General features: G+C 48.9%; 1 protein-coding gene across 1 annotated transcript; it reads left to right on the top strand.

Moving 5' to 3' along the window:
• The first annotated feature begins 4553 nt into the window (after window positions 1-4553).
• On the top strand, window positions 4554-16530 carry PTGER3 (prostaglandin E receptor 3). The gene is made up of 2 exons (XM_072127388.1): window positions 4554-6188; window positions 15787-16530. The coding sequence occupies exons 1-2, from the start codon at window positions 5337-5339 to the stop codon at window positions 16069-16071; spliced, it is 1137 nt and encodes a 378-aa protein (XP_071983489.1). The 5' UTR covers window positions 4554-5336; the 3' UTR covers window positions 16072-16530.
• The last annotated feature ends 11228 nt before the right edge of the window (window positions 16531-27758 follow it).

Here is a 27758-nt window from a genome sequence, read left to right as displayed (position 1 = left end):
TACAAATTCTCTTCCGCATTCCAAAGGAACCTTCCGGAAATAGCTACATGGGAACGAACTTCATATAGGGTCATGAATGAGGTAATGTCATTGTATTGACGCCTGCACCTATAGGAGTTTTGAGGATGAGCATTGGAGAGAGGTCGTGTTATCTGGGTCTCGATGGTGCGGTCCATGTCCTGGTAATCGGAGCGGGACCATGTCCACCACCCTGGTACACCATGGGTTAACACAACAAATTGGACAGGATTCCTCATTACAGCCCAGTGTAAGAGAATAAAGGGGGGGGGGGTCGGTTTCAGGGGGCGATTTTTGCCCATCAAAGTAAACGTACATAACCGCGTCCTGTTCTCCAGCCACAAACAATGGATCCGTGATCCGTCTGTCCGCGAAAAATGATTCACTATCTTGTCCCCACCTCTGGAAGGGGCGGAGCTTCTGTTATTTAGTAAGTGATCCGAAAATGTGGTCGGCATCCAGATGACGTCCGTGCGGCTTCGGTGGTTTTCCTGATCCCATAGACTGGGAAGACGCAAACACGGACAAGAACAGGACTCAGAGACTTCTCACGGATCTGAGAAAAACATGTTCATGAAAAACCTAGCACGTTAATGTGCGTGTGGTCTCCTTTATGCTTCCCTAGACCAAGACACTGGACAATCCTGTTTTTGCCATTGTGGAGTACGGGAAATGGCTGAAAACGGAGAGAAATAGCGCTCATGAGGTCGTTACCAGAGCCCCCTCCGTGCCTTAGCTCCACAGGCTGTTACACTAGAACTGTTACAAGAGAACTTCCCACTTACATCAAGCAGAGGGAAGAGACAGTGTAACAGCCTGTGAAGCTACAGCACAGGTGGGCTCTGGTAAGACCCCCCCCCCCCCATTAGCATAATTTAAAAGTTGATTTTAGATGGAAGGAGATCATGTATAACAGATATAAGAAGATACTACCGCCCCCGCTGCCCGGATCTAAGTAATGTCCCCGGTTTATCAGGATCGGTTCTGATGGGAGAAGTCCAACAAGCAGGTTCTGGTCAGTTAAATAAAAGTTTTGATCCGAGATGCTGCAGTGGTGGACGCTGCGGCCCAATCTTCTGTTGGAACATTCCACACGGGATATTTTCCTTCTGATTATATTTATTGGAAGTCATGAGATGTATAGAAATACATATACCAGAAGGGCGGAGCCTCGGGCCGTGTAAATGTGGATCCAGGAACCATATGTGTAAGCGGCAGGACTGTGACCCAGTGCACAAAGCAAGGTCCATAGGCACCGAGGGGAATCTTAGGCTGGAGGCCATACTTCTTCTTATATGGACTTGAGCTTGAACATGTAACCTGCCGCCTGAGGCTTGTAGCATCTAAGTTGCAGTTCTTCAGTTTTGTGCAGTTTCTCAGAGCGTCTGATCATGTGGATGAATTTTCCGGGACTTCCACCCCTGGGATCCCAGTTCTCACTAAGATCAACAAGTTTTGGCTTTGGTGGATGACGCTGTATCTCGGGACAACCCCTTTAAGTACAATGAACATCTATATATAGAAAAGCGCAGTAAATTCTAACCCCGCAGCAATCACCTGAGCGGCTCCGGCACATGACAAATATCCCTTTAATGGCTTCTAATCACGAGCGCTGCTGACATAATAATTGCGCTGAGCCGAGGCGCGTGACCTTGTCATCTACACGGATGTATGTGTTATGTACGTCACGCGGAGATCAGCGCCGATCTGGTACGTTCCTGCAGGGGTCGCGGCGTATGTGACCCTGTCATCTCCAGTATACAGAGCGTGACACAATATCTGTCCGCCATACGTCATACGGATCAGTCAGCGCCAGCCTCCGGGCCGTTTTAATTAAACAGAACATGTCTGAGTATATGTAAGTAATATGGAGAGCGCGATCGCCAGCGACAAGCGGAATTCACTCCTCGTATGACTTATCCACAGAGAATCTCATTATGAGGTGCCGATGATTCCGGGATATTATTACAATGTTACAATGATGATATTACAATGGTGAAATCTCCAGGAGTGTTACAATACACAGGCGATAACGGGATCCGGTCTGTTATTGGTCCCTGGAATACAATGTAATATCCTGGGGCACAAGCCACACCGAGAAAAGGCGACCTGGTCATCCATTTGGGGCCGGTGGGGGGTGCAGGTGCCCTCCAATAGCATTGCTGATAGTAAGAGCTATTGATAAGGAGAGCAGCGCGCAGGACGGTGACCTCTCTGTGACACAGGCCGACCCCATCTTGTTATCTACTCCCTCAGTGAGTGGGTTGATTATTTTTCGAAGGGGGCACTGAATATTTACATTTATTATAGCTGTCTGTGTATATATACTCCTATTTGTACATTGTGCCCAGTTCTGGTGCTGTATTTATATCCTGAAGGCGATGCTGGAATCTCTGTACTAAGCCTTGTATTGTATTTCTATATGGAGCCCAGTTCTGGTGCTGTATTTATACTCTGCAGGTAAAGATGTGATCTAAGTACTAAGCTTGGTTCTAGTATTGTATTTGTATATGGAGCCCAGTTCTGGTGCTGTATTTATATTCTGAGGGTGGCGCCGGAATCTCTGTACTAAGCTTTGTTGTGTACTGTGTATTACTACATGGACCCTGAGGGTGGCGCTGCATACACTAAAATACATCTAGATGAATAGTTAATATTTTTTATTTGAAAGGGGGGGGGGGCAGTTTATGTTCTGATTATAAGATCACATCGGGAGGAAATTTAAAAGTGTTAATGTCACGGAGGTGGCGGAGCTGCAAAAATAATGGCAATTACTTGCACTGCGCAAGAAATTTCGATTATTTTAGTGCTTCTACACCAGAAACTGATAAATGCCCCCATGGTCTCTGAATTTGCCCCATCCATGATTGTTATTCAATCTGTGTTCTTAAAGGGTCATTTTTATGTATTAAAAATCATCTCAGGTGATCAATATTATATCAGCGGGGTCCGAGACCCCCGATCAGCTGATGGCAGCCAGTGATAACACATCCATTCATTGTGTGGTTAAGCTGCACCTCAATCTGCAAGTGAAAGGGGCTGAGCTGCAATACCCGTCATGGCCACTATACAATGTAGAGCGCAATGCTTGATAGAAAGAGAAGAGACTCAATGCTCAGACTAATTCTTTACAATACAGATCCTGGACATTCCCTTTAAGACAGGCTGGGTGTCCATGTACAGAGCCCTTTCCATACCCCCTTCCTCACACCATTGCTTTAGGAAGAGATTAAGATCGAGTCTGCGGTGGAAACCTGATGTGACTACATCCCATGGGCCGGCAGCTTTGGGCTGCATTCACACATTTTGTGCAGTATCATGATTTTTATGCTTTTTGTGTACATCTTTATACTATTATATTATTCCTTTATATAGCGCCAACATATTCCGTAGCGCTGCACAGAGCTGCCAGACCAGTCCCTGTCCCCATGGGGCTCACAATCTAATCACCTCCCAGTATTTATGGAGTGTGGAAGGAAATCGGAGGACCCGGAGGAAACCCACGCAAACACAGATATCTATTCCTATATCTTATTTTGTGTCCATTGCGTGTATAATGGAGCCGGCGTCTCCGTACGGGGCGTCTTCTCGCAGGTGAGGCGACATCATGAACCTGGAAGGTGTGTGACTACTCCGCTCATTCTCCACCTCCTTGGCTCAAGGACATCTGCGCTGTTCACACTGGTGGTGCGGCTGGTGCCTGGCGCAGAGTCGGACTCGGTAAACCAATCCCTGATCTGCGGGGAAGTATTTGCATTGTCCTGCGACTATTCCCGGCTCTCGCCTTCTATTTACTGTCAACTGAGATTACAAAACCAGCAACAGGTAAATTACACCTGAGATGTCACCTCGCCGGCAGCCACCAGGTGGCGCTGATATAACGCGATCATTTTATAGCCAAAGATTTTGGGATCCGGTTCTGGAATATTAACCCTTTACAATGGACAAATTCTCTGCCCATTGTTGTAGTAACTGTAGGATCAGATGAATGTGTTTGTGGTCTGTAACCATAGAAACATATAGTTCTACATGGGAGCTGTGACAGGAGGTTTTGGTCTGCATTGGAACATTCATGTGCATGGATTGTAGGATACAAAGGTAATAGATCCATGTGATGTAGTGATGGATATAGATACTGAGAGGGACAGATATGTGATGGTTATGGGAGACAGAAATGATATAGATACATAGAGAGAAGAAGAAAGCAGCACTACAAGCAGAATAGAAAAAACTTTTTACACTGTAATCCTGAGGTGCTGCTTATTCTTAAGAGATGGATAGATACATAGATACCGGTAGGTATGAGAGTCACATTTGGACTCATATTAGATACTTAAACAGATTGATATGTGGTAAGAAAAAAAAACAGTGAGACGGATGTGAAATCGTTAGACAGATTCCCTGAGGATCGATCGCTCCATATTGTGCTGCGCTGCCCGGGGTTGGCCGCCAGGTGTCGCCCTTGACATCCTGATAATTAACCTGCAACATTGTATCAGATTGTGTAATGTTATAGGTTTCTGGGATACAACAATGTAACAGCCCCGGCATAAGAGGAAGTTCCTACACAGAGAGGGATGTGAGGAGCCGCGGATACATGGATCCAATGCCTGGGGGAACTGGCCATGTGGTGTCAGGCTCTCAGATGGTGCCCTGCTATCATCTCTGTGCTGCTCTGTGTGCCATGTACTCTGTGCCCTGCTCTCATCTCTGTGCCCTGCTTTCATCTCTGTGCTGCTCCGTGTGCCCTGTGCTCTGTTCCCTGCTCTCATCTATGTGCTGCTCTGTGTGCCATGTACTCTGTGCCCTGCTCTCATCTCTGTCCCCTGCTTTCTTCTCTCTGTGCTGCCCTATACTCTGTGCTGCTCTGTGTGCCCTATACTCTGTGCCTTGCCTTCTTCTCTCTCTGTGACCTGCTTTCATCTCTGTGCTGCTCTGTGTGCCCTGTGCTCTGTGTGTCCTGTACTCTGTTCCCTGCTCTCATCTCTGTGCCCGGCTTTCTTCTCTCTGTGCTGCTCTGTGTGCCCTGTACTCTGTGCCCTGCTTTCTTCTCTCTGTGCTGCCCTGTACTCTGTGCCCTGCTCTCATCTCTGTGCTGCCCTGTACTCTGTTCCCTGCTCTCATCTCTGTGCCCTGTACTCTGTGCTGCATTCTGTGCCATGACCGGGTGTCACCCCTAGGTGTGACGTATGCGCAGGAGACGCCCCCTGGTGGTTATATAGCCGGGTGCTCCTGGAGCTGGGGGCACAGCTCTGGGTGTCCTGCTGCTGTAGATATGAGCTGGAGAAGTGCTCTGAGCCTGGAGCCCTGCAGACAGCATGGAGCTCAGCACAGACCCTTGTGACAACCACACTGGAGGGATGTGGCACCCCAACATGTCCAGTGTCCTGAGGGAGAGGAGCTGGGGGAACCTGAGCAGTAAGCCGGAGGACTGTGGGGGCTCAGTGTCTGTGGCTTTCCCCCTGTCCATGATGATCACTGGGCTGGTGGGCAATGCCCTGGCCATGCTGCTCATCTACAAGTCCTACAAGAAGAAGGAGAGTAAGAGGAAGCACTCGTTCCTGCTGTGCATTGGCTTCCTGGCACTCACTGACTTCACCGGGCAGCTCCTCACCAGCCCCATCGTCATCTCAGTCTACCTGGCCAAGAGGCAGTGGAGCGCAGTGGACCCCTCTGGGCACCTGTGCGCTTTCTTTGGACTCAGCATGACCATGTTTGGGCTGTGCCCCCTGCTTATTGCCAGTGCCATGGCTATAGAGAGGACCCTGGCCATCAGATCTCCTCACTGGTACTCCAGCAACATGAAGACCAGGATCACCATCACAGTGTTACTCTGCATCTGGGGGGCAGTGCTGGCCTTTGCCCTCCTGCCCCTGCTGGGCCTGGGGCAGTACACATTGCAGTGGCCGGGGACTTGGTGTTTTATCAGCACTGACCACAAGACTCCAGGGAACATCGTTTTTGCGGCCACTTTTGCCTCTCTTGGTCTGGTGTCCCTTGGCACAACCTTCACCTGTAACCTGGCGACTATCAAAGCCCTGGTGACCCGGTGCAAAAGTAGGAACTCTGCCTCCAAGAGCAGCAAGCAGTGGGAGAGGATTACAATGGAGACCATGATCCAGCTGATGGGCATCATGTGTGTGCTGTTTGCCTGCTGGTCACCACTCCTGGTAGGCATCGCTGTGACTTGTAGTGCTACAGGCTGACTGTGGCTTTCACCTATTGTTTAAAGTTTGTACTTTGTCATATGTGCTTGCAAAGATGTTCTGCAGCAGCTAGTATCAGTGATGAGCTCTGATTATGCCCTATGTCACTATCTCTATGCTATCCTTCCATTATATACCTTTTCTATCTTTAGAATTTAATTCTGGCAAACATGTGATTGGCAACTTTGCTTCCAAAGATGTTCTGCAGCAGCTTCTACTAATGCAGAGCTCGGATCCTTCACCATGTGACTATCTCTTTACTTTCCCTCTATTATATACTTCTGTATCCGTATCATTTCCCTGTGACCCCATGTTACAATAGTATATTCAGCGATTAGACAATGGGCAGGTCTGCTCCAAAGATGTTCTGCAGCAGCTTCTACTTATGCAGAGCTCGGATCCTTCACCATGTGACTATCTCTTTACTTTCCCTCTATTATATACTTCTGTATCCGTATCATTTCCCTGTGACCCCATGTTACAATAGTATATTCACCAATTAGACAATGGGCAGGTATGCTCCAAAGATGTTCTGCAGCAGCTTCTACTTATGCAGAGCTCGGAACCTTCACCATGTGATTATCTCTTTACTTTCCCTCTATTATATACTTCTGTATCTGTATCATTTCCCTGTGACCCCATGTTACAATAGTATATTAAGCAATTAGGCAATAGGCAGGTCTGCTCCAAAGATGTTCTGCAGCAGCTGCTATTTATATTAGATTTTGAACTTAAAGACCCCATTACACTTTTAGATACCCCTTTCCTTTGTACTGGCCACTCAGGTCATACTTTTCCAGCAATATTATCTTATTCCAGTAGTTAAATGAATAATCAGCTCCCAAAGATGTTCCGCAGCAGCTGCTATTAATATTAGATTCTCATCTGAGACCCCAATGCACATCTAGAAACGTTCTTATACTGGACTCCCTTGTTATACTTTTCCAGCAATTCTATCCTGTTCCAGTGGTTGAATGAAAGAACATATTCTTCCAAAGATGTTCTGCAGCAGCTGCTATTAATACAGGACTCTTATAAGAACCTCTACAACACGTGGAAGTGTTTCCCTTATACACCGCTCCCTAATGTTACATTTCTGTGGCATCAAGTATTAGCATTCAGATCATTCACAGGTCTGCTCTTAAAGATGTTCTGCAGCAGCTGCTCTTAATGTTAGGTGATTTGACAAAGATGTTCTGCAGCGTCTGAACTGCTTAATTCCAAAGCTTCCACCTTGTAAGGAAGTTACTTTTCCTATACTTTGTCATTCCAGCCATCATTTGCTAGACAGGCGCTCTGCAAAGATGTTCTGCAGCAGCTGATGTCATGTCGGACCCTGTTCTGCTGCGGTTACATTCACTTCCTGGAAACTTCTCAGATAGTTGAGGTTTTACAGATCATCCTGTTCACACCGTGTCCACAGGGTAATGGCTGCTGCTCCCCCATCATGGAATGTTATTGAGCAGACATGGGCCCGGATCCGCAGACTAGATCCCAAGTGACGGATCTGCAGACTAGATCCCACGTGACGGATCTGCAGACTAGATCCCACGTGACGGATCTGCAGACTAGATCCCACGTGACGGATCTGCAGACTAGATCCCAAGTGACGGATCTGCAGACTAGATCCCACGTGACGGATCTGCAGACTAGATCCCAAGTGACGGATCTGCAGACTAGATCCCACGTGACGGATCTGCAGACTAGATCCCACGTGACGGATCTGCAGACTAGATCCCACGTGACGGTTCTGCAGACTAGATCCCACGTGACGGAACCGCAGACTAGATCCCACGTGACGGAACCGCAGACTAGATCGCACGTGACGGATCCGCAGACTAGATTGCACGTGACGGATCCGCAGACTAGATCGCACGTGACGGATCCGCAGACTAGATCCAGGATAAAAAAAGTTCTGTAGATTTTTCCTAAGAACAGTTCTGCGTCGTGTCCTGAGCGCAGGGAATTCTCCCGGCACATGGACGCGTTCTGTTCTGCGGCTGCTAATGACAGATCCGCGCTCAGCGTTTGTGTCCGTAAATCATCGGCCTATAATCCGCTTCCGAGAAACACCGTCCCCGTGTCATACGTTTTCTCAGGTTGCATTCACATGTTACATTTTCATTGCAGTTTTGATAAGTATTACAATCACATCAACCAAAACCTGAATAAGACCCAAAAAACAGATAACGCACACACAGCATTCCCCGCTCAGGTCCCAGGAGTTCACCTTTTTCTTCCTGGTGCATGTAAGTGCATTGTCCATGTATAATGCGCTGTGCGAACAGAGATAATACACACAGTGATGTCACAGTACAGGGATAATACACACAGTGATGTCACAGTACAGAGAGAATACACACAGTGATGTCACAGTACAGGGATAATACACACAGTGATGTCACAGTACAGAGATAATACACACAGTGATGTCACAGTACAGGGGATAATACACACAGTGATGTCACAGTACAGGGAGAATACACACAGTGATGTCACAGTACAGGGATAGTACACACAGTGATGTCACAGTACAGAGATAATACACACAGCGATGTCACAGTACAGGGATAATACACACAGCGATGTCACAGTACAGGGATAATACACACAGTGATGTCACAGTACAGAGATAATACACACAGTGATGTCACAGTACAGGGATAATACACACAGCGATGTCACAGTACAGAGATAATACACACAGTGATGTCACAGTACAGGGATAATACACACAGTGATGTCACAGTACAGGGATAATACACACAGCGATGTCACAGTACAGGGATAATACACACAGCGATGTCACAGTACAGAGATAATACACACAGTGATGTCACAGTACAGGGATAATACACACAGTGATGTCACAGTATAGGGATAATACACACAGTGATGTCACAGTACAGGGATAATACACACAGTGATGTCACAGTACAGGGATAATACACACAGTGATGTCACAGTACAGGATAATACACACAGCGATGTCACAGTACAGGGATAATACACACAGTGATGTCACAGTACAGAGATAATACACACAGTGATGTCACAGTACAGGGGATAATACACGCAGTGATGTCACAGTACAGGGATAATACACGCAGTGATGTCACAGTACAGGGATAATACACACAGTGATGTCACAGTACAGGGATAATACACACAGTGATGTCACAGTACAGGGATAATACACACAGTGATGTCACAGTACAGAGATAATACACACAGTGATGACACAGTACAGGGATAATACACACAGCGATGTCACAGTACAGGGGATAATACACACAGTGATGTCACAGTACAGGATAATACACACAGTGATGTCACAGTACAGGGGATAATACACGCAGTGATGTCACAGTACAGGGATAATACACACAGTGATGTCACAGTACAGGGATAATACACACAGTGATGTCACAGTACAGGGATAATACACACAGTGATGTCACAGTACAGAGATAATACACACAGTGATGACACAGTACAGGGATAATACACACAGCGATGTCACAGTACAGGGATAATACACACAGTGATGTCACAGTACAGGATAATACACACAGCGATGTCACAGTACAGGGATAATACACACAGCGATGTCACAGTACAGGGGATAATACACGCAGTGATGTCACAGTACAGGGATAATACACGCAGTGATGTCACAGTACAGGGGATAATACACGCAGTGATGTCACAGTACAGGATAATACACACAGTGATGTCACAGTACAGGGATAATACACACAGTGATGTCACAGTACAGGGATAATACACACAGTGATGTCACAGGACAGAGATAATACACACAGTGATGTCACAGGACAGAGATAATACACACAGTGATATAAGATAAATGCAGGTTTCTATAGAAAGATTAATCAGAATTGTTACAAACACAAACATATTATTAAGGCGTCAGGTGTAATTCTTCCTCCTCCTTGGGGCTTCCTGGAATGTGGTGACTCATCATGCGCGGTTATTGTAACCAACCCCCCCACCCCACCCCCGAATATCAGCAATTTACTAATTACTGTGCAGGGGGTATATACACTGCTTTCCTCCTGTGCTGGAGGTATATACACTGCTTTCCTCTGTGCAGGGGGTGTATACACTGCTTTCCTCTGTGCAGGGGGTATATACACTGCTTTCCTCTGTGCAGGGGGTATATACACTGCTTTCCTCTGTACAGGGGGTATATACACTGCTTTCCTCTGTGCAGGGGGTGTATACACTGCTTTCCTCTGTGCAGGGGGTATATACACTGCTTTCCTCTGTGCAGGGGGTATATACACTGCTTTCCTCTGTGCAGGGGGTGTATACACTGCTTTCCTCTGTGCAGGGGGTATATACACTGCTTTCCTCTGTGCAGGGGGTATATACACTGCTTTCCTCTGTGCAGGGGGTATATACACTGCTTTCCTCTGTGCAGGGGGTATATACACTGCTTTCCTCTGTGCAGGGGGTGTATACACTGCTTTCCTCTGTGCAGGGGGTATATACACTGCTTTCCTCTGTGCAGGGGGTATATACACTGCTTTCCTCTGTGCAGGGGGTGTATACACTGCTTTCCTCTGTGCAGGGGGTATATACACTGCTTTCCTCTGTGCAGGGGGTATATACACTGCTTTCCTCTGTGCAGGGGGTATATACACTGCTTTCCTCTGTGCAGGGGGTATATACACTGCTTTCCTCTGTGCAGGGGGTATATACACTGCTTTCCTCTGTGCAGGGGGTATATACACTGCTTTCCTCTGTGCAGGGGGTATATACACTGCTTTCCTCTGTGCAGGGGTATATACACTGCTTTCCTCTGTGCAGGGGGTATATACACTGCTTTCCTCTGTGCAGGGGGTATATACACTGCTTTCCTCTGTGCAGGGGGTGTATACACTGCTTCCCTCTGTGCAGGAGGTATATACACTGCTTTCCTCTGTGCAGGAGGTATATACACTGCTTTCCTCCTGTGCTGGAGGTATATACACTGCTTTCCTCCTGTGCAGGAGGTATATACACTGCTTTCCTCTGTGCAGGGGGTATATACACTGCTTTCCTCTGTGCAGGGGGTATATACACTGCTTTCCTCTGTGCAGGGGGTATATACACTGCTTTCCTCTGTGCAGGGGGTATATACACTGCTTTCCTCTGTGCAGTGGGGGGGGGGTATATACACTGCTTTCCTCTGTGCTGGGGGTATATACACTGCTTTCTTCTGTGCAGGGGTTACAGATACTACAGACACTACAGACTCCACAGACAGTACGTGCAGCCTCTGTTTACAGTTCATTACCTACTATTTACAGACAATCTGCAAAATCAGCAGAACGGAGGACAGAAGAAAAGGGAGTAGGAGCTGCAGACAGGACATAGAAGTGTCCTGTGTAGCAGAATGGAAGAGAAGTAAGTGGGGGAGAGACAGGACAGAGAAGTGTCCCTGTGTAGCAGGATAGAAGAGAAGTGTGTGGGAGCTGCAGACAGTACAGAGAAGTGTCCCGTGTAGCAGGATAGAAGAGAAGTGTGTGGGAGCTGCAGACAGGACAGAGAAGTGTCCCGTGTAGCAGGATAGAAGAGAAGTGTGTGGGAGCTGCAGACAGGACAGAGAAGTGTCCCGTGTAGCAGGATAGAAGAGAAGTGTGTGGGAGCTGCAGACAGGACAGAGAAGTGTCCCATGTAGCAGGATAGAAGAGAAGTGTGTGGGAGCTGCAGACAGGACAGAGAAGTGTCCGTGTAGCAGGATAGAAGAGAAGTGAGTGGGAGCTGCAGACAGGACAGAGAAGTGTCCCGTGTAGCAGGATAGAAGAGATGTATGAGGGAGCTGCAGACAGGACAGAGAACTGCCCCGTGTAGCAGGATAGAAGAGAAGTGTGTGGGAGCTGCAGACAGGACAGAGAAGTGTCCTCGTGTAGCAAGATAGAAGAGAAGAGAAGTGTGTGGGAGTTGCAGACAGGACAGAGAAGTGTCCCGTGTAGCAGGATAGAAGAGAAGTGTGTGTGAGCTGCAGACAGGACAGAGAACTGCCACGTGTAGCAGGATAGAAGAGAAGTGTGTGGGAGTTGCAGACAGGACAGAGAAGTGTCCCGTGTAGCAGGATAGAAGAGAAGTGTGTGGGAGCTGCAGACAGGACAGAGAAGTGTTCCCGAGTAGCAGGATAGAAGAGAAGTGTGTTTGAGCTGCAGACAGGACAGAGAACTGCCTCGTGTAGCAGGATAGAAGAGAAGTGTGTGGGAGCTGCAGACAGGACAGAGAAGTGTTCCCGAGTAGCAGGATAGAAGAGAAGTGTGTGTGAGCTGCAGACAGAGAACTGCCTCGTGTAGCAGGATAGAAGAGAAGTGTGTGGGAGCTGCAGACAGGACAGAGAAGTGTCCCGTGTAGCAGGATAGAAGAGAAGTGTGTGGGAGTTGCAGACAGGACAGAGAAGTGTCCCGTGTAGCAGGATAGAAGAGAAGTGTGTGGGAGCTGCAGACAGGACAGAGAAGTGTTCCCGAGTAGCAGGATAGAAGTGAAGTGTGTAGGATCTGCAGACAGGACAGAGAAGTGTCCCTGTGTAGCAGGACAGAAGAGAAGTGAGTAGTAGCTGCAGACAGGACAGAGAAGTGTCCGTGTAGCAGGATAGAAGAGAAGTGAGTGTGAGCTGCAGACAGGACAGAGAAGTGTCCCGTATAGCAGGATGACCACACTGGTGTCTGAGGGGGATACTGTGCAGAATTACAGGGGGGCAGCAGGAGATCAGCACTGGGGGATCCCCTCCAGGAGAAGCCAACGCTGAGGAGATCACTGGGTGCTGGGTGTCACACACCTGGGTGCTGCTGTGGGGGTCATTCTCATGCTGGGGTGGAGGGAGAAGCAGAGAGGAGCTTGTAGGAGGATCACATGTAACAACCAAATCTCTGATATGACCCCTAATCTCTGGTGCCCCATTATTTGTCCCTTTGCTTGGATACATTGGGGGTTATGGGCTCCGGCCGGGACCGGCGCAGCATTTATCTCCACGCCCGGGACTTCATATGTGACAATTAGCCGGCTGCACCCCCCTTCACGCCCTCCTGGTGCGGATCGGGGGAATATAATCGCAGTGCAGGCTATGAGCTTCACGCTTGGATTTGCGATTTTTCCGCGGCACCTCCCCCATTACACCGCTGTAGTACGAGACGTCGTCTGTAGAGTCTGAGGAGTCGCCGCTCCGTTCTCTGCATGATTGTTGGTTCCTCTCCAGCGATTTCCCTTTTATCCGGCGCTGGTTTGATCCGTGAAGGAATCCAGCCCGGCGCACGGCAGCGGCTCTGATGTCACTGGAATGTCGGGACGTATTTGCCTTAAATTCTGCAACTCGTTCCTCTGTCTGAGTGTCTACATGATTATAGTGCTAGGATGTAGAAAGGGAACCTGTCAGCAGGTGTTATGTATTGTCTCTGCAGAGATGTGTTATCAGACTGCTCTGTATGTTGTTAGTAGCAGCAGGACTGTGAAATGTGTATATACCAGGAGTGGAGCTTCTCAAGTGCACAGAAGGTGTATCCTCACACTGCTGTGCTCTCTGCAGCCAGTTTTGGATATTGTCCCTGGAGAGATGTGTAATCAGACCTTTGTTTATGTTGTCAGTAGCAGCAGAACTGTGATACATGGATTTACATTTCAAAATTGTAGTTTCTTCAAGTGCAAAAAAGGACTTGTCCTCACACTGCTGTTATCTTGGCTCTCAGAATAAACTGCCCCACAGCCCCCCCCCCCTTTTCTGCTCCAAGTAAAAGCTGTAGCAGTCTCCTGTTTGTTTACTCGAATATTCATGCAGAACAGAGGGGAGGGTCTATACAGTTTAATTCAGAGAACACAGAGCACAGCAGTGTGAGGACACACCCCCAGTGCACTTGGAAAAGCTGCAGGAATATAAATCCACACTTCAGAGTCCTGCTGCTGCCAGTAACATACAAAAAGGTCTAATTACACATCTCTTGAGAGGCAATGACTATATCTGGCTGCAGAGAGCACAGAGCACAGCAGTGTGAGGACACAGCCTTAGTGCACTAATTCCTGGAATATAAATCCATATATCACAGTCCTGCAGCAACAACATAAACAAAGGTCTGGCACATCTCTCCAGGGACAATATGTAGCACTGGCTGCAGAGAGCACAGAGCACAGCAGTGTGAGGACACACCACCAGTGCACTTGGAGAAGCTCCAATCCCAGAATATAAATCCATATATCACAGTCCTGCAGCTACTAACAACATACACAAAGGTCTGATTAGGGACAATACGTAGCACTGGCTGCAGTTTTGCCCTCTCTAGTATATAGCGTATACTTGTGCAGTGTATATACTGTGGCTATTTATAGAATTCTATATTTTTCCTCTGTTCATTCCAGCAATTTCTCCTCCAAATCAAATAATAGCGGATAAAATCTCATGAGAAACAATATTTCCCCCGTGTTACATTATATCCGGTGTCACATCCCACACATCACAATACATAGTATCAGACAGGAGCCCATAGCGTGTACACAGAGCCCCTCCCCGCAGTCCCGGGGGTCCCTATGCCCCGCAGGGTCTCTACCTGTAGTAATTGTGGAGGAGGTTTAGGGCTCGTGTCACTATGAATAATGAGGTTTGTTTCGCACATTGTTCTGATTTATTACTGATTTATGGCTGAATTCTACGCCACGTCCTTCATCAGGCTCCAGGAGAGTGGTAATTACAGGAACCCCATCAGGAGGGATTGGCTGCGTTCCCACTGGTGTCAGAATAGTATGGGGGGGGGGGGGATACATTGTAATTAATGTATGGGATACACTGTAATTAATGTATAGGATTAGGATACACTATAATTAATGTATGGGATACACTATAGGTAATACCGTATATACCTGAGTATAAGCCGAGGCCCCTAATTTTACCACAAAAACCTGGTAAAAACCTATATTTTTTTTTACTTGAGTATAAGCCGAGTTTGGGTTCTCAGCACATTTTTTGGTGCTGAAAAACTAGGCTTATACTCGAGTATATACGGTACGATTTATTATACATTGCATTATCTTATTTTATATTCCTATCATTTTATACTTTATTTTACATGCGTTTATTTAACATTTTATACCCATTTTTATATTTTATTTTTCACACTTTTATTTTATCCTATTTTGTACTGTGTTTTACTTTTTATTTTGCGTTATTTTATATTTTATCCCCCTGATTTTATCATCTATTTTGTGTTATTTTATATTTACTATTTCTTTATATTTCACATTATTTTGGATGTGGCTGCATTTTGCATTTTAATTTACACGATTTTATCTTCTATTCCCATTATTTCACGGTTTATATGGCTTTCTTTTCTTTTATACTTACTATTACTTTATATTTTATTTGCCTTTGTTTGTTATTGTAACATTATATCCTGCCTTTGTTTTTCTTTGCCTTTGTTTGTTATTTTTGTATTTTCTTTGCCTTTGTTTGTTATTCTTGTATATTATGTGACTCTCCGTCTTTTCCCGTCTGATCCCTGGTCTCGTGGCTTCAGTCTAATCTCCGCGCCTCTTCTCTTCCCACAAACAGGTGATTATGCTAAAGATGATCTTCAACCATACCTCAGTGGAGCGCTGTGACCCGACCTCGCCCACACAGAGTGCCGAGCTCCAGAAAGACTGTAACTTCTTCCTGACGGCGATCCGCTTGGCCTCGCTGAACCAAATACTGGATCCCTGGGTTTACCTCTTACTCCGACAAATCCTGCTCCGAAAGTTCTGCCAGGTCGCCAACGCCGTCTCCAACTGCTCTAACGACGGGCACAAGGACCAGCCCATGATACTGAGCACGGATATGAGGAAACCCCTGGGCTGATAACAGAGAACTATAGAGAATGCGCATGCTAATACAAAAACACTTGAAAAGATTGCATTAAAAAATGTGAAAAACCCTCCATCCGGACCCCAGGTCCAGAGACGGGAGATTACGCTGCTACATAGACTGTGATTTAACTTATCCTCTGTGCCAAATGCTGGAGCGGTGGCCTCCAAGCTGCGGCTCTCTCTCCGGTTCTGATGAGGGTATGCTGGGAGTTGTAGTTCCCTGGCAGTCGGAGAGGGGCGCAGCTTGTAGACCTTGCTCTATAGTGTATATATGTATAAATACAAGGCAGGTGTATTCTATGTAACACCCAAGGCGAGGCGTCCGGGTGATGATGATGGTGTCTATCCAGCATTTATCCTACACGTGTGACAACCAAAGAGCAACATCCCCAGCAATATCCGCTACATGCATGACAGAGGCTGCAACACCGGGAAATAAACCAGACTGTCAGACGGCTACAGTGTATTTATTATACAGGAAGACAATGTATCTCTTATTCTTATACAATACAAGGCGAATAGTAACACGCAGTGTAATGGTAACACACAGTGTAATAGTAACACGCAGTGTAATAGTAAAACACAGTGTAATGGTAACATGCAGTGTAATAGTAACAAGCAGTGTAATAGTAACACGCAGTGCAATAGTGACATGCAGTGTAATAGTAACACACATTACACGCAGTGTAATGGTAACATGCAGTGTAATGGTAACATGCAGTGTGATAGTAATATGCAGTGTAATAGTAACACGCAGTGTAATAGTAACATACGCAGTGTAATAGTAACATACGCAGTGTAATAGTAACATACGCAGTGTAATGGTAACACGCAGTGTAATGGTAACATGCAGTGTAATGGTAACATGCAGTGTGATAGTAACACGCAGTGTGATAGTAACACGCAGTGTAATAGTAAAACACAGTGTAATAGTGTCATGCAGTGTGATAGTAACACGCAGTGTGATAGTAACACGCAGTGTAATAGTAACATGCAGTGTAATGGTAACACACAGTGTAATGGAAACACACAGTGTAATGGAAACACACAGTGTAATGGAAACACGCAGTGTAATGGTAACACGCAGTGTAATGGTAACACGCAGTGTAATAGTAACATGCAGTGTAATAGTAACACGCAGTGTAATAGTAACATGCAGTGTAATAGTAACATGCAGTGTAATAGTAACACGCAGTGTAATAGTAACACGCAGTGTAATAGTAACATACGCAGTGTAATGGTAACACGCAGTGTAATGGTAACATGCAGTGTAATGGTAACATGCAGTGTGATAGTAACACGCAGTGTGATAGTAACACGCAGTGTGATAGTAACACGCAGTGTGATAGTAACACGCAGTGTAATAGTAAAACACAGTGTAATAGTGTCATGCAGTGTGATAGTAACACGCAGTGTGATAGTAACACGCAGTGTGATAGTAACATGCAGTGTAATAGTAACACGCAGTGTAATAGTAACATGCAGTGTAATAGTAACATGCAGTGTAATGGTAACATGCAGTGTGATAGTAACACGCAGTGTAATAGGAAGCAGTAGTCACAGTTTAGGGGTGCACTAAGGGGTAACATTGGTGTACAAGCATCGGCGCAACCAAATCCATGAAACAGGACGATGCACAAGACCCTCTGACAACACATTGATGTCTAGGATTCACAGTATCATAAACCATGCATAGAGCTGAGCTGCTGTATCTAAGCTGCCATTATAGAGGTATCTACCATACATAGAGCTGCTGTATCTAAGCTGCCATTATAGAGGTATCTGCCATACATAGAGCTGCTGTATCTAAGCTGCCATTATAGGGGTATCTACCATACATAGAGCTGCTGTATCTAAGCTGCCATTATAGAGGTATCTACCATACATAGAGCTGCTGTATCTAAGCTGCCATTATAGAGGTATCTGCCATACATAGAGCTGCTGTATCTAAGCTGCCATTATAGGGGTATCTACCATACATAGAGCTGCTGTATCTAAGCCACCATTATAGGGGTATCTACCATACATAGAGCTGCTGTATCTAAGCTGCCATTATAGAGGTATCTACCATACATAGAGCTGCTGTATCTAAGCTGCCATTATAGAGGTATCTACCATACATAGAGCTGCTGTATCTAAGCTGCCATTATAAAGGTATCTACTATACATAGAGCTGCTGTATCTAAGCTGCCATTATAGGGGTATCTACCATACATAGAGCTGCTGTATCTAAGCTGCCATTATAGAGGTATCTACCATACATAGAGCTGCTGTATCTAAGCTGCCATTATAGAGGTATCTACCATAAATAGAGCTGCTGTATCTAAGCTGCCATTATAGAGGTATCTACCATACATAGAGCTGAGCTTCTGTATCTAAGCTGCCATTATAGAGGTATCTACCATACATAGAGCTGAGCTGCTGTATCTAAGCTGCCATTATAAAGGTATCTACTATACATAGAGCTGAGCTGCTGTATCTAAGCTGCCATTATAGAGGTATCTACCATACATAGAGCTGCTGTATCTAAGCTGCCATTATAGAGGTATCTACCATACATAGAGCTGCGCTGCTATATCTAAGCTGTCATTATAGAGGTATCTACCATGCATAGAGCTGAGCTGCTGTATCTAAGCTGCCATTATAGAGGTATCTACCATACATAGAGCTGAGCTGCTGTATCTAAGCTGCCATTATAGAGGTATCTACCATATATAGAGCTGAGCTGCTGTATCTAAGCTGCCAGTATAGAGGTATCTACCATACATAGAGCTGAGCTGCTGTATCTAAGCTGCCATTATAGAGGTATCTACCATACATAGAGCTGAGCTTCTGTATCTAAGCTGCCATTATAGAGGTATTCACCATACATAGAGCTGAGCTGCTGTATCTAAGCTGTCATGTTTGAACAAGGGTAGTATTGAAATGATTGTGTCAACTTTGAAGGAAATCTCCCATCAGACTCCATCCTGATAAACCCGGGACATCGCTCATAGATCCGGCACCGGGACTGGGATCTTCTCATATCTGTTATCCATGGCCTTCTTCCTCCTAAAATCAACTTTTATAATTATGCTAATGAGCCAGGAGGGCTCCTGGGGGAGTTACCAGAGCCCCTCTGTGCTGTAACTTCACAAGCTGCTGTTACACTCTTCCAACTTCTGTTCCCCCAGCACTTCCCCGTCCCTCTACAGAGTATGAGGTGAAAGTGCTCAGTGTAATAGTCTGTGAAGCTCCAGCTAGGAGGGGTTCTGGTAACACCCCCAGGAGCTCTTCTGGTCATTAGCATAATTTTAAAAGTTGATTTTAGAAGGAAAGAGACCATAGATAAGAAATATAAGAAGATCCCACAGTCCCGGTGCCTGGATCTATGAGGAATGTCCCGGGTTTATCAGGATGGAGTCTGATGGGAGATTTCCTTTAAAAGTCCCCCCTCAACCATCGAATCATTCGGGGTCCAAACTATCAGCAATCATGAGAAGGGGGTCGTGTTTCCCCTCTATTCATTCACTATGTGACTGCTGAGCGCATGTGCAACCTCTACTCTATACATAGAGGAGCGTGATGTATGGGGGTCCCAGGAGCCTGATACCCCCCAGGTCAGGGGTAACACATCTGCAAAAGTCAAGTCTGCTACACCAGAAAGATTGGGGTCTCCCCCCCTGTGTGGTCTCCCCCTGTGGCGTCTGTACCTCCTGTGGGGTCTTCACCTCCTGTGGGGTCTGCACCTCCTGTGGGGTCTGTACCTTCTGTGGGGTCTGCACCTCCTGTGGGGTCTCCCCCCCTGTGTGGTCTCCCCCTGTGGCGTCTGTACCTCCTGTGGGGTCTTCACCTCCTGTGGGGTCTGCACCTCCTGTGGGGTCTCCCCATGTGGGGTCTGCACCTCCTGTGGGGTCTCCCCCCCTGTGTGGTCTCCCCCTGTGGCGTCTGTACCTCCTGTGGGGTCTTCACCTCCTGTGGGGTCTGCACCTCCTGTGGGGTCTCCCCATGTGGGGTCTGTACCTCCTGTGGGGTCTGTACCTCCTGTGGGGTCTGTACCTCCTGTGGGGTCTCCCCCCCTGTGTGGTCTCCCCCTGTGGCGTCTGTACCTCCTGTGGGGTCTTCACCTCCTGTGGGGTCTGCACCTCCTGTGGGGTCTCCCCATGTGGGGTCTGTACCTCCTGTGGGGTCTGCACCTCCTGTGGGGTCTGCACCTCCTGTGGGGTCTGTACCTTCTGTGGGGTCTGCACCTCCTGTGGGGTCTCCCCCTGTGGCGTCTGTACCTCCTGTGGGGTCTGCACCTCCTGTGGGGTCTTCACCTCCTGTGGGGTCTGCACCTCCTGTGGGGTCTGTACCTCCTGTGGGGTCTGCACCTCCTGTGGGGTCTCCCCCCTGTGGGGTCTGCCCCTCCTGTGGGGTCTGCACCTCCTGTGGGGTCTCCCCCCTGTGGGGTCTGCACCTCCTGTGGGGTCTGCACCTCCTGTGGGGTCTGCACCTCCTGTGGGGTCTTCACCTCCTGTGGGGTCTGCACCTCCTGTGGGGTCTCCCCCCCTGTGGGGTCTGCACCTCCTGTGGGGTCTGCACCTCCTGTGGGGTCTGTACCTCCTGTGGGGTCTGCACCTCCTGTGGGGTCTGTACCTCCTGTGGGGTCTGCACCTCCTGTGGGGTCCCCCCCCTGTGGGGTCTGCACCTCCTGTGGGGTCTGTACCTCCTGTGGGGTCTCCCCCCCCTGTGGGGTCTGCACCTCCTGTGGGGTCTCCCCCCTGTGGGGTCTCCCTCCTGTGGGGTCTGTACCTCCTGTGGGGTCTGTACCTCCTGTGGGCTCTCCCCATGTGGGGTCTGTACCTCCTGTGGGGTCTCCGCTCTGTGGGGTCTGCACCTCCTGTGGGGTCTCCCCCCCTGTGGGGTCTGCACCTCCTGTGGGGTCTGTACCTCCTGTGGGGTCTCCCCCCTGTGGGGTCTGTACCTCCTGTGGGGTCTCCGCTCTGTGGGGTCTGCACCTCCTGTGGGGTCTGCACCTCCTGTGGGGTCTGCACCTCCTGTGGGGTCTCCCCCCTGTGGGGTCTGCACCTCCTGTGGGGTCTCCCCCCTGTGGGGTCTGCACCTCCTGTGGGGTCTGCACCTCCTGTGGGGTCTCCCCCCTGTGGGGTCTGCACCTCCTGTGGGGTCTCTCCCCTGTGGGGTCTGTACCTCCTGTGGGGTCTCCCCTCTGTGGGGTCTGCACCTCCTGTGGGGTCTGTACCTCCTGTGGGGTCTCCCCTCTGTGGGGTCTGCACCTCCTGTGGGGTCTGTACCTCCTGTGGGGTCTCCCCCCTGTGGGGTCTGCACCTCCTGTGGGGTCTGCACCTCCTGTGGGGTCTCCCCCCTGTGGGGTCTGCACCTCCTGTGGGGTCTCTCCCCTGTGGGGTCTGTACCTCCTGTGGGGTCTCCCCTCTGTGGGGTCTGCACCTCCTGTGGGGTCTGTACCTCCTGTGGGGTCTCCCCTCTGTGGGGTCTGCACCTCCTGTGGGGTCTCCCCCCTGTGGGGTCTGCACCTCCTGTGGGGTCTGTACCTCCTGTGGGGTCTCCCCTCTGTGGGGTCTGCACCTCCTGTGGGGTCTGTACCTCCTGTGGGGTCTCCGCTCTGTGGGGTCTCCCCCCCCTGTGGGGTCTGCACCTCCTGTGGGGTCTGTACCTCCTGTGGGGTCTGCACCTCCTGTGGGGTCTGTACCTCCTGTGGGGTCTCCGCTCTGTGGGGTCTCCCCCCTGTGGGGTCTGCACCTCCTGTGGGGTCTGTACCTCCTGTGGGGTCTGCACCTCCTGTGGGTCTCCGCTCTGTGGGGTCTGCACCTCCTGTGGGGTCTGCACCTCCTGTGGGGTCTGCACCTCCTGTGGGGTCTCCCCCCTGTGGGGTCAGCACCTCCTGTGGGGTCCCCCCCCTGTGGGGTCTGCACCTCCTGTGGGGTCTGTACCTCCTGTGGGGTCTCCCCCCCCTGTGGGGTCTGCACCTCCTGTGGGGTCTCCCCCCTGTGGGGTCTCCCTCCTGTGGGGTCTGTACCTCCTGTGGGGTCTGTACCTCCTGTGGGCTCTCCCCATGTGGGGTCTGTACCTCCTGTGGGGTCTCCGCTCTGTGGGGTCTGCACCTCCTGTGGGGTCTCCCCCCCTGTGGGGTCTGCACCTCCTGTGGGGTCTGTACCTCCTGTGGGGTCTCCCCCCTGTGAGGTCTGTACCTCCTGTGGGGTCTCCGCTCTGTGGGGTCTGCACCTCCTGTGGGGTCTCCCCCCCCTGTGGGGTCTGCACCTCCTGTGGGGTCTCCCCCCCCCTGTGGGGTCTGCACCTCCTGTGGGGTCTGCACCTCCTGTGGGGTCTCCCCCCCCTGTGGGGTCTGCACCTCCTGTGGGGTCTCCCCCCCCTGTGGGGTCTGCGCCTCCTGTGGGGTCTCCCCTCTGTGGGGTCTGCACCTCCTGTGGGGTCTGCACCTCCTGTGGGGTCTGCACCTCCTGTGGGGTCTCCGCTCTGTGGGGTCTGCACCTCCTGTGGGGTCTGTACCTCCTGTGGGGTCTGCACCTCCTGTGGGGTCTCCGCTCTGTGGGGTCTGCACCTCCTGTGGGGTCTCCCCTCTGTGGGGTCTGCACCTCCTGCTCAGGAGAAGATAAATGGGTTCTGAGTTCTGCTCCGGGTTCTGATACAATATTCAGGAAGTTCTTATAGGAATTCATAGAACAATCCATAAAACATTAACAAACCCAAAACTCTATTAATGAAAAGTCAGAGCGGCGCGAAAATCTCTGACCGAAAATCAATACGGAGAACCGGCGGGCGTCACCGAGGAGGAACAAAGACAAAATCTTTGTTAAAAAGTATATATCACAATATTCACTTGTAGACCATGAACAGTTAAACTGATAGCATACACGAGCTGTGACATATAGTGTATGGGATGAGCTACTGTACATTACATAAAGCCTAAATATATATGAATACCATATATAGGGACACAGAACGTCCAACACTACAAGACACACCTCTACTAGGACTATATATGACAGACGGACAGTGTCATGGCGGCGGATACGGGCTGATACCGAGAGGCTGTTACATCGGGGCTGATACATCAAGGCTACGACAGCTGGACAACGCTCACAACTGAAACTACTACTCTCACATCTCGGATGACACATGGAGAAGACACAACAGGTGTAATGTATAACGACATATGAAGAGCTACCGGAAGATTTGGAACCCTCCCGGCCATTACAGAACATATCCTCACTGATACACTGACTGACACGGACACGTGACTGATAACCTGCGCAAGTATCTTGTATCCTGTATTCTGCAACCTGGATGACGCCAATAAAGGAGACTTTTTATAAGTATCATCGAGTCCTTCTGGTGTCCTGAGTGACGTATTTTGGGAAGAATCACTTTGACACCAAGTATAGTTATTTGTATCAAATTACATTTAACAATACACAGAACAATAGACAATATCTACTATTATTAGATCTTTACAATCTTCCATACCTGGTTTGTCCGGTGACAGATTGATCCTCCATTCCTGGTGGTCCGGTGACAGATTGATCTTCCATTCCTGGTGGTCCGGTGACAGATTGATCCTCCATTCCTGGTTTGTCCAGTGACAGATTGATCCTCCATTCCTGGTGGTCCGGTGACAGATTGATCTTCCATTCCTGGTGGTCCGGTGACAGATTGATCTTCCATTCCTGGTTTGTCCGGTGACAGATTGATCTTCCATACCTGGTGATCCGGTGACAGATTGATCTTCCATTGCTGGTGGTCCGGTGACAGATTGATCTTCCATACCTGGTGATCCGGTGACAGATTGATCTTCCATTCCTGGTGGTCCGGTGACAGATTGATCTTCCATTCCTGGTGGTCCGGTGACAGATTGATCTTCCATTCCTGGTGGTCCGGTGACAGATTGATCTTCCATTCCTGGTGGTCCGGTGACAGATTGATCTTCCATACCTGGTGGTCCGGTGACAGATTGATCTTCCATTCCTGGTGGTCCGGTGACAGATTGATCTTCCATTGCTGGTGGTCCGGTGACAGATTGATCTTCCATTGCTGGTGGTCCGGTGACAGATTGATCTTCCATTCCTGGTGGTCCGGTGACAGATTGATCTTCCATTCCTGGTGGTCCGGTGACAGATTGATCTTCCATTCCTTGTGGTCCGGTGACAGATTGATCTTCCATTCCTTGTGGTCCGGTGACAGATTGATCTTCCATTCCTGGTGGTCCGGTGACAGACTGATCTTCCATACCTGGTGATCCGGTGACAGATTGATCTTCCATTCCTTGTTTGTCCGGTGACAGATTGATCTTCCATACCTGGTGATCCAGTGACAGATTGATCTTCCATTCCTGGTTTGTCCGGTGACAGATTGATCTTCCATTCCTGGTTTGTCCGGTGACAGATTGATCTTCTATTGCTGGTGGCCCGGTGACAGATTGATCTTCCATTCCTAGTGGTCCGGTGACAGATTGATCTTCCATTGCTGGTGGTCCGGTGACAGATTGATCTTCCATTGCTGGTGATCCGGTGACAGATTGATCTTCCATTCCTGGTGGTCCGGTGACAGATTGATCTTCCATTCCTGGTGGTCCGGTGACAGACTGATCTTCCATACCTGGTGATCCGGTGAGAGATTGATCTTCCATTCCTTGTTTGTCCGGTGACAGATTGATCTTCCATACCTGGTGATCCGGTGACAGATTGATCTTCCATTGCTGGTGATCCAGTGACAGATTGATCTTCCATACCTGGTGATCCAGTGACAGATTGATCTTCCATTCCTGGTTTGTCCGGTGACAGATTGATCTTCCATTCCTGGTTTGTCCGGTGACAGATTGATCTTCCATTCCTGGTTTGTCCGGTGACAGATTGATCTTCTATTGCTGGTGGCCCGGTGACAGATTGATCTTCCATTCCTGGTGGTCCGGTGACAGATTGATCTTCCATTGCTGGTGGTCCGGTGACAGATTGATCTTCCATTGCTGGTGATCCGGTGACAGATTGATCTTCCATTCCTGGTGGTCCGGTGACAGATTGATCTTCCATTCCTGGTTTGTCCGGTGACAGACTGATCTTCTATTGCTGGTGGCCCGGTGACAGATTGATCTTCCATTCCTGGTGGTCCGGTGACAGATTGATCTTCCATTGCTGGTGGTCCGGTGACAGATTGATCTTCCATTGCTGGTGATCCGGTGACAGATTGATCTTCCATTCCTGGTGATCCGGTGACAGATTGATCTTCCATTCCTGGTTTGTCCGGTGACAGATTGATCTTCCATTCCTGGTGATCCGGTGACAGATTGATCTTCCATTCCTGGTGATCCGGTGACAGATTGATCTTCCATTCCTGGTTTGTCCGGTGACAGATTGATCTTCCATTCCTGGTTTGTCCGGTGACAGATTGATCTTCTATTGCTGGTGGTCCGGTGACAGATTGATCTTCCATTCCTGGTGGTCCGGTGACAGATTGATCTTCCATTGCTTGTGGTCCGGTGACAGATTGATCTTCCATTCCTGGTGGTCCGGTGACAGATTGATCTTCCATTGCTGGTGGTCCGGTGACAGATTGATCTTCCATACCTGGTGATCCGGTGACAGATTGATCTTCCATTGCTGGTGGTCCGGTGACAGATTGATCTTCCATACCTGGTGATCCGGTGACAGATTGATCTTCCATTCCTGGTGGTCCGGTGACAGATTGATCTTCCATTGCTGGTGGTCCGGTGACAGATTGATCTTCCATTCCTGGTGGTCCGGTGACAGATTGATCTTCCATTCCTGGTGGTCCGGTGACAGATTGATCTTCCATTGCTGGTGGTCCGGTGACAGATTGATCTTCCATACCTGGTTTGTCCGGTGACAGATTGATCCTCCATTCCTGGTGGTCCGGTGACAGATTGATCTTCTATTGCTGGTGGTCCAGTGACAGATTGATCTTCCATTCCTGGTGGTCCGGTGACAGATTGATCTTCTATTCCTGGTGGTCCGGTGACAGATTGATCTTCTATTGCTGGTGGTCCGGTGACAGATTGATCTTCTATTGCTGGTGGTCCGGTGACAGATTGATCTTCTATTGCTGGTGGTCCGGTGACAGATTGATCCTCCATTCCTGGTGGTCCGGTGACAGATTGATCTTCCATTCCTGGTGGTCCGGTGACAGATTGATCTTCCATTGCTGGTGGTCCGGTGACAGATTGATCTTCCATACCTGGTGGTCCGGTGACAGATTGATCTTCTATTGCTGGTGGTCCGGTGACAGATTGATCTTCCATTCCTGGTGGTCCGGTGACAGATTGATCTTCCATTGCTGGTGGTCCGGTGACAGATTGATCTTCCATACCTGGTGGTCCGGTGACAGATTGATCTTCCATTGCTGGTGGTCCGGTGACAGATTGATCTTCCATACCTGGTGGTCCGGTGACAGATTGATCTTCCATTCCTGGTGGTCCGGTGACAGATTGATCTTCCATTCCTGGTGGTCCGGTGATAGATGGATCTTCCATTCCTGGTGGTCCGGTGACAGATTGATCTTCCATTCCTGGTGGTCCGGTGACAGATTGATCTTCCATTCCTGGTGGTCCGGTGACAGATTGATCTTCCATTCCTGGTGGTCCGGTGACAGATTGATCTTCCATTCCTGGTGGTCCGGTGACAGATCACGTCTCACACTGAGCTGATGCATTATGATAAGTTATGAATATCGGTGCCAGAGGTTCCTGACCCGTCTTACATCAGTACGGGGGGGGGGGGGGACGACATTCCAGAAGGTGATAAGTCATCGCTCCCGATCACATTGCACAAGTCTTATATAATTATTCGGGTAATTTGTGGGCAGCGTTCCTGAGGTTTTAAGCAACGTCTTGATCATCGGGTCCTCAGGTCTTGGCTTGTCCCTGCTCCGCTGAATCACAGGATTTATTACATCACGGAGGGAGCGAGGATCAGGCGGATCGGGATAATTATGTGTCTCGCAGAGAATGACTCCAAAAGTTGTGAAATGAATTTTTTGTCCTTTTTGGTTCCATCTTTATCCGGTCCTTGAGAGTCACAGGGTATTTATCATATGTCCGGCCTCTTAGTCCATTTTGGTGTAGAAATAAAAGCAGCCGTGCCCCTCCTCCATAGGCTGTGCCCCTCCACATCCCCCCCCCCCCCCTGGCATGGTGGAGGCGGATAGGAGAAAATAATCTCAAGTGCTAGCAATACGCGTTTCAACAACGGATCGGTGTCTTCATCAGGCGCACAATACAAATCCGCAACTTTGATGACGAGGCGGCCTCTGACTGTGCAGCGCTGCGGTAGTAGCGGACCGGGGGCACAAGGTGACAAGCGTTCTGGCTCCGGAGGCCGAGCACGCCCACCCGTCCCTACTCCCAGTGCTGTACATTGCAGGACGGGAGGGCATGGGCTGAGCGCGGCTTCTGTACCTTTACATGGGGCACGGACCGGAAAGATCGCAGCGCAGGGCGCCAGGAGGGGCCTCGGGGGAAAGCAAATGTTTCACTTTTTTAAGCAGCGCCCCCGACACCAATGTTTTTTATGGTCTCGGACAACACCTTTATTTTATTTTTCCTTTTGTCAAATTCAAGTTATTTCTGTGACCTTTGTGGTTTTTTTCTATCATCAGGGGCACCCCGGATTTTGTCCACTTGTGTATTTTCTGTCTATGGGGGGATTCATC

The sequence above is a fragment of the Engystomops pustulosus genome, chromosome 10 (assembly GCF_040894005.1).
Source record: "Engystomops pustulosus chromosome 10, aEngPut4.maternal, whole genome shotgun sequence".
NCBI classification, from domain to species: Eukaryota; Metazoa; Chordata; class Amphibia; order Anura; family Leptodactylidae; genus Engystomops; species Engystomops pustulosus.
Note: the sequence above shows the minus strand (reverse complement) of the source record. Positions and strands in the feature narration are given on the sequence as shown.